The sequence below is a fragment of the Pteropus alecto genome, unplaced genomic scaffold (genome assembly GCF_000325575.1).
Source record: "Pteropus alecto unplaced genomic scaffold, ASM32557v1 scaffold46, whole genome shotgun sequence".
NCBI classification, from domain to species: domain Eukaryota; kingdom Metazoa; phylum Chordata; class Mammalia; order Chiroptera; family Pteropodidae; genus Pteropus; species Pteropus alecto.
In genome coordinates, this window is record NW_006439231.1 from 470,416 (window position 1) to 481,056 (window position 10,641).

The 10,641-nt window shown below is 35.7% G+C and overlaps 1 protein-coding gene across 3 annotated transcripts in view; it reads right to left on the bottom strand.

Annotated features, from left to right (window-relative positions):
- The window catches only part of YTHDC1 (YTH domain containing 1), a 31,911-nt gene extending 21,783 nt beyond the window's left edge, over positions 1-10,128 (bottom strand). For all 3 annotated transcript variants that reach the window (XM_015592937.2, XM_006916508.3, XM_006916507.3), the window contains exons 1-3: positions 9,712-10,128; positions 583-684; positions 1-203 (exon numbers count right to left, since the gene is read on the bottom strand). The exon at positions 1-203 is cut by the window's left edge and continues 129 nt beyond it. In XM_015592937.2, coding sequence (XP_015448423.1) covers positions 1-203; positions 583-684; positions 9,712-9,739 — 333 coding nt within the window. In that variant the 5' untranslated portion in view covers positions 9,740-10,128. The remainder of the gene's footprint in view (positions 204-582; positions 685-9,711) is intronic.
- Positions 10,129-10,641: the final 513 nt, after the last annotated feature.

A 10,641-nucleotide genomic window follows, 5' to 3' on the forward strand; every position in this document is an offset into this window, starting at 1 on the left:
AGCTTCTAAACGCTTGTTTCTTTCAGATCTTTGATATTCCTCATTTTTATACTCTGTGACTGACTTTCCTTTTGTACTAACTATTCTTTTGTTATTGCTAACTGATGAACTCAATGGCTTAGAAATCAACTGTCTGGAATGAACAGAAGGCTTTTGTCGCTTGGTGTCAGTAGATTCCATTCGGTCACTTTTCCTTTTTGATCCTGAAAAATATAATTTAAAAATGGATATAAAAAAGGTATTTGGGTATTTCATTTATTTCATCAAAAACTAACAGACGCTATATATCACAGGAAAAAAGCCTCGTTTATTTAAAATAGCTTCTAAAATATTTTTACTCCAAAGTTAATCATAAAGAAAACATAGGTTTCAAACCCTGGAATAAATTCATCTATCTGAGTTGTTTCACACATTTGAAAAGTAACAGATTACTCTTATTCATATGGAATTAGGTACTACAGTTTATGATCGTGCTTTTGGTATCAACTGCCTCAAGAAACAAACGCAAAGGCAAAGTCACTTTCTTAAGAAATTAAATCTCTATACTGTTATTTTAACAAAAATAATAGAAATCTTACATACCCTTTTTCTCATTTTTATCTTGTTCACTCTCTGGATTATACAGTTCATCATCCTGTTCTGGTACTTCTGTCAAAATATCATCTAATACATTAAGTTCTCCATCTGAAAGAAAATTAAAAACAGGGAAAAATCATTGTAATTAAGCATTTATTTTTGGGTACTTATTATGTTGAGGCTGCAAAAGTATAAGAACATAACCCTCAAGCGGCTTTTATTTCAGAATCAAGACATAACGATAATTCCTATAAAACCACACAATGTAAAGGGCATGATATAGAGCTCTGCTCTATAAAGCCAGGAGTACCCCATAAGATATAAAAGGATATACTGGGGTACAGAGACAAAATGTAAGAACTTCTATTTATCAAGGATTGTGTACTCTCTGTGAGATACTGATCATCAAGACAAAAAGTGGCAGACTCCAGTGTAACCAAGTAATCAAAGTTAACATCATCAACAGAAGTTCAAATCGACATCAGAATAGAACTATTCTGTGATATTCCTATGAAAAATGCAAAATCTGAATCTATACCTGGGGAAATACCAAACAAACCCAAATTAAGGGGCATCCAAAAATATAAATGTCATGAAATCTGGACACTAAGGAGAACACCAGATTAAAGGAGGCTAAAGTGACATGAATAACTGAATACAGCACTTGATCTGAAACATAACTAGGAAAACTAGTGAAATCTAACTGGTCAATATATAATAGTATCAGTGTTAATTTCCTGATTTTGATAGTATGTACTATATAGTTAAGTAAGGATATACATACTAAAGTATGTATAGTTAGGATATACATACTTAAGTACTTAAGGATATACATACTAAAGTATGTATAGTTAGGATATACATACTTAAGTATGTATATCCTAATTTTTAGGATATACATACTTAAGTATTTAGGGGCAAAGAAGAATCACACCTTCAAATGACAAATGGTTCAGGATAAAAGTGTGTCTACATGCATCTATCCACATATCTTTACTGAGAGCACATGAGAGAGAATGAATGTGAAAGACAAATGTGGTAAAATGTTAACATCTGTGGAATGCAGTTGAAAAGTAAATTCTTTGTACTATTCTTATAGCTATTGTTTGCCTGAAATAATGTCAAGATAAATTTAAAAGAAAAAAATTATTGGTGTGCTACACAATCAAAACTTTTGAGACTGCTAGTATGGACTATAAAATTGTAACTTGTTCAGACAAGGAAACTATTGACTATAATTGACATACTTCGATGATCATGAAAACTTAGAACTGTTTTGTCATCCCATGCTCACCTTCACTCTGTCCAACAGGACAAAATAAATCTTAAACATACAGGTAAATGTTTAGTGCTTTGAACTGATTTTTTATTAATATGCTAAAGCTAATGGTAAACATTTTTCAAAACTAAGTATTCCAGTATCAAAAATGTCTTTCCAAATTTAAGGTGTAGCAAAGAGAAGTATAAAGTCATCAAACTGATGAGATAAAAAGCAAAGCCCATTCAAAGTATAACAAGGGTTATTAACAGGTTAGATGGGATTCAAATTTCCCCAAAAGGTGAGAAATCAATGACTGAAGAGATAAAACCGTTAATGTAGGCATTAGGGAGAATACAGAAAAAGTAACACCTTTCTTGTATTTGGAGTCAGACACAGTTGCTATTTAAAAACATCTAAAAAATTACCGTCTAGAATGGCATAGCAATTGATTTCCTTAGATGGTAACAATGTTTATCTGTACTTTATACCGTTTTTCTAAAATGAATATATACTATATGATTTTTTACTTTTGTTTACTTAGTCTTTTAATTGTTATTTAAAATCAAGGTATGCCAACCAAAAAGGTTTCTCTCATCTTCTGGATTAGGTTTTAACTAAGGAGGAAATTCTCTCAAGATCTGAATGGTAGCAAACAATTTCAGACTCTGTATTATAAATAAAAAATAAAAACGTAATTCAATAGAAAAAAGTAAAAGTTTTGCAGATACTTATTTCTTCTTAGGTAAAAGCTCTCTAGTCAGTACAAAAATGGATCTCAACAGATCTTGACAAAACATTTGCAGGAAAATAAAAATTGTAAACTATCACATCAACATAGGAAGTAACTACAGTGCCACACACATCTTTTCATGAAATTAGTTCTTAACTAGAAATATCTACCCAAAAGCTTGAACATTCACATGAAATTACATCTTATATGTGCTAAATTCTAAACAGAATGAAAAAATTGTGCAGTTTAAATCAATTTAAATTTCAGGCATGCCTAAATCATGGTTTCCCTATATTTTTAAAAAAGAGCATTATTGTTTTTAAAAAACTTTTAACAAATAATTATTATTCAAATTCAGAGTTAGTTGCAGTTTTAGAAAACATCTACAAATTTTTAAGACCAACCAATGCTTATTTTTAACACTATCAGTTTCACACATATGTACATATCATATGACATGTATAAGGTATGTTTTCTCATCCATTACTTTACAGATAAACAGAATCTCACAAGTTGACCAAATTTACTTGTCTAGAAACAGATGGATGTGAGTCTAGAGTTCCGGCTTTCTAAATCTGAGGTTAAATTAGATGGGGAACAGTAAAAACACCTTTAAACAAAGTATAAGGAAACAACAAAAATGCAAATTATGAATAGGCAGTATATGTGAGATTAGTTTCAAATAAGTGCACTAGAAGGCTCTGTGTTGCCAACATTACTATATCTTTAATTTAAAATCAACCATAACACCCTCACTTAATGGTCTACACGGTTTTATCTGTATTATAATACATGATACATGACATCAATAATCTAACTATGGTTTTATCACAATATTGGCAAACTAAGACCTTCAGGACAAATTCAACCCACAGCCTGTTTTTGACCCACAAGAAAAAAAAAGGTTTCTGCATTTTTAAGGTTGTGTTTAAAAAAAGAATGACAAAAACCTTAGATGGCCCACATAAAGCCGAAGATATTATTTACTATCTGACCCTTTATAAAAAGTTTACCAACCTTTACTATAAATGACATTTTAAGTTACTTTTTCTCCATCACCAAAAACATTTATTTACTGAAATATGGTACACAGAAAAAGAGATTTGGATTTTAAAAAAATCCAGCTTATCATTTAAAAGCTAGGTATCCTTGAGAAAATCCCAGTCTGAGCTCCAGTTTCTTCACCTCTGATAAGAGACATTTAGAATAAAATATCAGTGTTTGGGAAAGGGAGCAGAAGGGCAATTATTCGAATCCCCTGATGAGTTTTCAACCTATAAGCCTTCTCCTATCTCTATCAAATTCTAATAAACCTTGCCTGCCACAACTATTTGTTAATGACTAGGGTATATAATATACAAAATCTGGTCCAAAACACAAAGCAAAATCTTTTTTCAATAAGACAAATATTTACACGTTCTGATTATCAATTGTTGTATGTAACATGCTACCCCAAAACTTGGTGTTTTAAAATAATACAATCATTTATTATTGCTTTGATTCTGGAGTTCAACTAGGTTCTCTCAAATGGCTGCATTTCTAGATGGTAGCTAGGGCCAGAATCATCTGAAGGCTTGCTCATTCACCTGTCTGCTTGGCAGCTATGCTGGGAAGACTCAAAACAGCTGTGACTTCTAGGGCATTTCTTTCTGCGGTCACTCTTCATCATGACAGCTTCAGAGTAGGCAGACCTCTTACATGGTGGTTTAGGGCTCTAAAGATGTACAGATCTCAAGAGGGAAAGGGCCAGGGGAAACTCAGCAACATCACCACAACATTTTATTCAGAGGCAATCACAAATGTTTACCTACGGTTCAAAGTGGATAACAGAGACTCCATTTACTGCTGGAAGAAGTACTGAATACTTGGTAAATGATTTCAAAACTACCATCTATTTAGTTTTGTTTAAACTTAAGGATTTTAATTATAAATATATGGTGTATTTTTAAAACCCCAAAATCTGGTTTTTAAAAGATGAAAGTTCATAGTATCGGGTTATAAAGCTACCTTAAACTGCTTCTTCTGACCCCTTCTTTCATTGGCTAGAAAAAGTACACTTCGTATATATTTTAATTCATTTTTTCATATTAGAATGAATTGGTCATAAAGATAAGATTATTTTAACATTTTCAGAAGCCACTGCTGTTAAGAGACCCATTATCACTGGCATATCCTTTCTGGAAAGAACTAACTGTGAGATAAAGTAACAGCCACAGTTCTCTAAGGTAACTTTCTTTAAATTACCTTAATAAATGTTTCAAGTCACTGTCCTGAAATTTAACATTATTATTCTGTATAGAAATATGCATATATTCAATTTTTTCATAGTAGTTTGCCAGCAGCAACCCAACCTAAGAATGTTCACGGTTAAATGAACAAAGGTTAGCAAATGCCAGGTTAAGAAGAGTTCTCTGAAAATACAACTTACATACCATAAAAATAATACAGTATTTCTATGGTAAAACACTTCACATTACATTTTTCTGGTAACTCCACATAAAGAGCTATACAATCTTTTAAAAAATCGTTTTTAAAAACCTCAAAAACTGAGTTTAAGATGCCACAAGGAAATGAAAATGAATTTTTTCACATGTCAGTACAATGAATTAGCTCAAGCAAAACACAAAATGCTTCATTAGTATTTCTATTTATGGCTAAAATTCAAATCCATCCAAAAGTTATACTCTGATAACCTTTAAGACGAATCTAGCTCTTAAACGCTTTGTTTTTGAAAACTAAAGATTAAATGTAAAAATCCAAACATTAATTTTTTAAAAGACTATTTAATCATTAGAGACCCAGATTCTCACCTGAAAACTACCAGCTGGAGCAGTCCTAATAGTCTTCTGTTAAGAAAGAGAGAAGGAAATACAAGCCAAGGTTTTGCATGTGAAAATCTGGGTTTATGCCTGGCAAATCAGTGTATTTACTAATACTGTCTGAACGTGGACCATGCTTGCTCTTTTATTTTTTTTAACCTAATTCACCTATTGCATTAAACAAGTATTTTACCTGACTCTAGCATGCATATAAGCCTGCAACTCCTGAATTACACTGATGTTAAAGAAATGCAAATAAATTGAAGGTTCAGTTCAATAAACACTAAGGCACAGGGACACAAAACTCCAGTTTTAGTATATATACTTTGTGAGAGTAGGAATGCTAAAGCAGACAATCCTACTCAACTCCAGTGGATTAAGTGCCTGAAGAGAATGCAAGCACCATGAAGTCAAATCTTCCAAATTTTCAAAAGGATCCCCAAATTCAGATTTTTATTTGGAACCATCTGACTTCTAAATGTGGCCTCAATTAAAAACAACACAAAGCAGGCTGCTGCTAGCTTGAGGCCTCTAAGTGCAGTTATCTGTGAAGGTTTTGCATTCACAATATATGATATATATGGACTTCATTATGATCACTTGTGCAAGCTAGCACGATCTGTTTATCTCAAACTCATAGCAAACTGAATTTTGCAATAAAGGTACAGATTCAGGGGAATAAGAGGCAAAACAAGGAAATGAAAAGAATCATTTTTAGAGCCTGTTCAAAAACTGACAGGATGTGACAAGTAGTAACAAAGCTTCTGTTTTCTTGCTTGATTGGGGAGATTTCTGTTTCAGATAAATATGGGAACTTAAAAACCTAACTGGCTTTCAAAGTAGTTTAACCTTTAGAAGGTTATGTCACAAGAATTGCAAAATGAAAGCCAAAGAATAAAGTGACTTGACTAAAATCTTGCAACTCTGAATCCAAATGTAGTGCTCTTTCCACTAAACGAGAATTAAATCTTAATCTGGAAGGTCCTGGCCCAGGAAGGCCACAAACATTACCTCCAGGGAATTCAGTGTAGAAAATTAACCTTTATCTGAGATACGATTTTTTGTAACCCCAGAAGCTTCTGGGTCAGAAGATACAAAGTACTATTTATTTCAGGGTCAAGCATCAGACTAAGTCCCAGAGTTAGTATATAATGAAAACTAGGCTGTTAAATACACTATGCATTTTGTTTTCCAACACAGGGCACCAGAATACATTATACTTTTTAATTTGTTTAATATAGTTTTAGTTTGGCAATGGAACAAGATTTCCTGGATCCTTGCCAGCTTACATTTTACATTGGACCGGTCTCAGTTACTTTTTTGTTATTCAAAATGAAGGGTAAAGACTAGGATTTCCCACCCTATGCAAATCTCATGCATTCCAAAAAGCATATAACTGAAATCTAAGGAGAGCATTTTTAATTTTTGATGCTATTTCTATTATAGGTAAAATAAATAAGTTGGAATATCAAATAATCTATACTTTATAGAGCCCTAACTAAAGTGGACCTAGAAAGTCAACCTTATCCTAAGGACTTAACTATAGGGAGGACCACAGTTTGTACATACATATGTGTATGTACATATATATGTGTATACATGTACATATATATGTGTATACATAACTGTGAGTACATATTTATATGTACTTGCCTGCGTGTGCACGTACATATATAATTTGAACTCCGAAACCACTGAACATTGATAGCAAATGTCACATAACTAGTCAGTTATTAATGAATTCCAACCATGGGCTAATGATTTACAACCTTGCTTATCATTTATGCAAGGCACTGAGACACAATTACTACACACCAGGAACCTGGTGAACAAGACGTATACTTCTGGCCCTCATGGAGCTTCCAGTTTGGTAATAGAAAAAACACATTAATTATGAAAATGGTTATTCATTATCCACATTTTGGACACATTTGACTTTTATAACTATTCCTTGGAGAGAACTTTATAAGAGCTTAGGAAATTAAATTCATACAAGATGTTTATAATATAAATGTATATTTCTTCATATAGAAAAATGGCATTTAATATTAGTTAACAGCACCAACACTCCAACATCTTCCAAATCTACATTTTGGACGACTAATCCCACAGGAATCAGAGGAAGCTGGCAATCTGACTAGTTATATAGGCTTCAGCTCCTAGATATGGGTACTACGGAAACTTTATAAAACTTAAACTGTTTATCACACAACTAATGTACAAAGCCCAATAATCGAAGGTCTCTTGACCAAAACTGTTTTAACTGTTCTGTGATTAATAACAAATTTCTGCCATTTAAACTTATTTTATCAAAATCTTACACCATTTACGAAATCATTTAGAAGGGACCTAAGGTTTGTGACATGTCTAAGATTCCTATAGGACTTATCATCATAATTTCCTAATGTTTCACAGAAGATAACTGATGACAATAAGCTTCCCACTTTTGCTTGTTCAAATATGAGAAGAGTCAAGTATTGATTCTAATTCTGGCTATTATTCTAGCTGTGTGACAATGATCAAGTGAGACACCCTGAGCATTGGTTTCCCTGTATTTGCAACCTGGATCATTCTAGAAATCTTCCCATTCCAAAATTAAACAAGTAATTCCGGTAGGTTTGCATTTGCTAGCTTTCCCAGTCAACTAAAGATAATCTTTGATCTTAACTATAAAGATAAGGACTTAGAAGTTTTAAAATAAAGTTCTATTATGGAAATTAAGTTTTAAAAAATTGCACAAAGGTGAGGCCCGTCAAAAGCTAAACAATTTACTGGAACTATTGCTAAGAGTAGGCATTACTACTTGCCAATTATAAAGTTTATGTATTTAGACTGCATTTTCATCAATAAATCCATTTCCAAAACAAAATATTCAAATCTTCACCCACTTTTTTCCCCTCAACGTACATTACTGTATCTACCACTGACTTAAAACTACATTCATCTGAACAGACAATGAATTCTTGAGAGTACTGAGTTTTACTCATTTTGTATTTGGTTCATTTCACCTACTACAACCACCACGCATTCCCATACACGCAGCTCACAAATTACACTCCGACACAATCAAATGTTGACTGAATTATCAAAATAATCTAGTTTAATAACTGATTTTACTACTAATTAAAAGCCATTTTCTTTATTCACTAACACCATACAATACTATGTTCTCATGCCTTCTGAATTTCTCAAAAAAGTGGGGATGGCGATTTTTTTAGGATTCATTTAAGGAAGGAAAATTAAACTACTATAACTTAATCATCGAGCTGCTTTATGATAGGAGCAATACGTTAAAGATATTCCACCCACTCTCCTTCCCAAGCTTGTCCCTACCCTTGAGCAGTTTACTGAAGCATGAAGATGGTTCTTTCTCGAATAAAGAAAAATTTTAAAGGCACAGGCCTAATGCGACGACTCTAGAGCCCATTTAACAAATTCCCACCCCAAATTAGAAATACAGAAGAGTAGATCTGTGAAATACAGGGCAGCTGCTCTGCCATATTATTATCAACTATAACTTTTCCCAAATTATCATGCTAATCTTAGGGGGTAAAAGAATTTAAGGCAGAATCTAATCGAGACCACTCCCCAGACCTGCACGGACCTAGGATCTACATTAACATCTCTAGGGCCTGGGAGGTCGGTATTTCAAAAGACATTACATTACATTCTGACACCATCAGTTCTTCCTATACTTCCCTGTATAGTGGCCAGGATATTTTTTCTCAGGCCTAAATCATATAATTACCTTTTCAAACATCATGTTTTCTGCAATAAGTATTCTAGGAACCCAAAGGGCAATTCTTGCCACTCTGCATATTTAACAGGAACGGCCTGGAATTACTTTAAGATATTTCTCGCAAATAAAAATCCACCTATACGATTTTTAAAATATGCTCACTTAATAGACTATGAGCTTTGATTGGACATTAAGTTTTCAAAATATCGCCTAACAGAAAGGGTGGGTCTAGAAATACGCATTGCATCCGCATAATCCTACCAGGAAATAAACCTAAGAACCTGAAACTGAGAAGGCCTTCTTTCAGTCGCGCCCAGGACAGCTAAACGGAAAGTGAAGAGGAGAATTAAGATCAAAAACAAAAAGAAACAAAAAAACAAAAAATGTAGGCGTGATGAAGTGTTAGGTCATTCGGAGACCGAGAACGAAAGGGCAGGCCTGGTCTCTTCCATGACTCTCGGCGGGAGGGACCAGCTCCGCGCGGGGCTGGCTAACCTCCCCAACCCCCACCCCGCAACGAAGAACCGCGGTTTCACCGACCCACTCCCGAGCCCCGCCTCCGCCCATCACCTTTCTCCGCACTAACCTTTCTCCTCCCGGCTGTCGGCCGCCATTGCTCCTCTCCTGTTTCCGATGCTGCTGCCGCCGCCGCTGCCGCCGCCGCTGCCGCCGCTTCGACGCAACTCGAGCAGGAGCCCCAGCCGCGGCAGCACCAGCACGGGCACGTCCGTCCGTCCGTCCGCCCGCCCGCTGGGCTGCGCGCTTCGCACCTTGGCCTCTACCACTCACCTTTCTCGACTCGCCCTTTTCTCCCTGCTTCTTCCCTTTTTCCCTTCCCTCCTCGCACTCCAGCCTCCGGAGGCCTAGGCCCAGCCTTCCCGTTGGGACTTGGGGACGGGAGGGGCTATAGGCAGGACAGGGAAACAGATGGCAACGGCGGGCGGCGCTAAAATGGAGCCTGCTTCCTGCGTGAAACAATCCCGTTCCCGAAATGCCCTGCGCTGTTTACGCTTCTTTCCTCCCTGGTAACGTCACAGTGCGGAGAGAGGCGGAGAAGCGAAACGGGCAAGGGAAACGTGACGTAACGTCAGCACGTCGACCCGCCCCTGCTGCGCGGACGTCTCTGGAATAAGTCTATCCAGTTAGAGGTTTGTCCGAGTTATTTATGCGCAGTCCGCGGTACTTACTGCGTTTATTTGGTTCCCCTGAACCGTCTGTTGGCGGACCATCCAGCCTCAGGGCAAAGATTCTTCCTGTGGCTCCGCGGGAGTCCTGATTAAGTTCTGGGTATCGGAGACTTATTTAGGACAAGTCTAGGCTGGTCCTTTTGTTGCCACCACTTTCTTGGCTATGGGTACCAGGAGTGCTTTCTTAGTTGGTGTCCCAGGGTTACTCAGAGGCAGCTCAGGATGCAAAGAACTCACTTGTCACAAAAGCCTGCTAGTTTTGTTTTTAATTGAGGAAAGGAATTGTATTTTAATATAGCTGCGTATTTCATGTAAAAATAAATTTGATT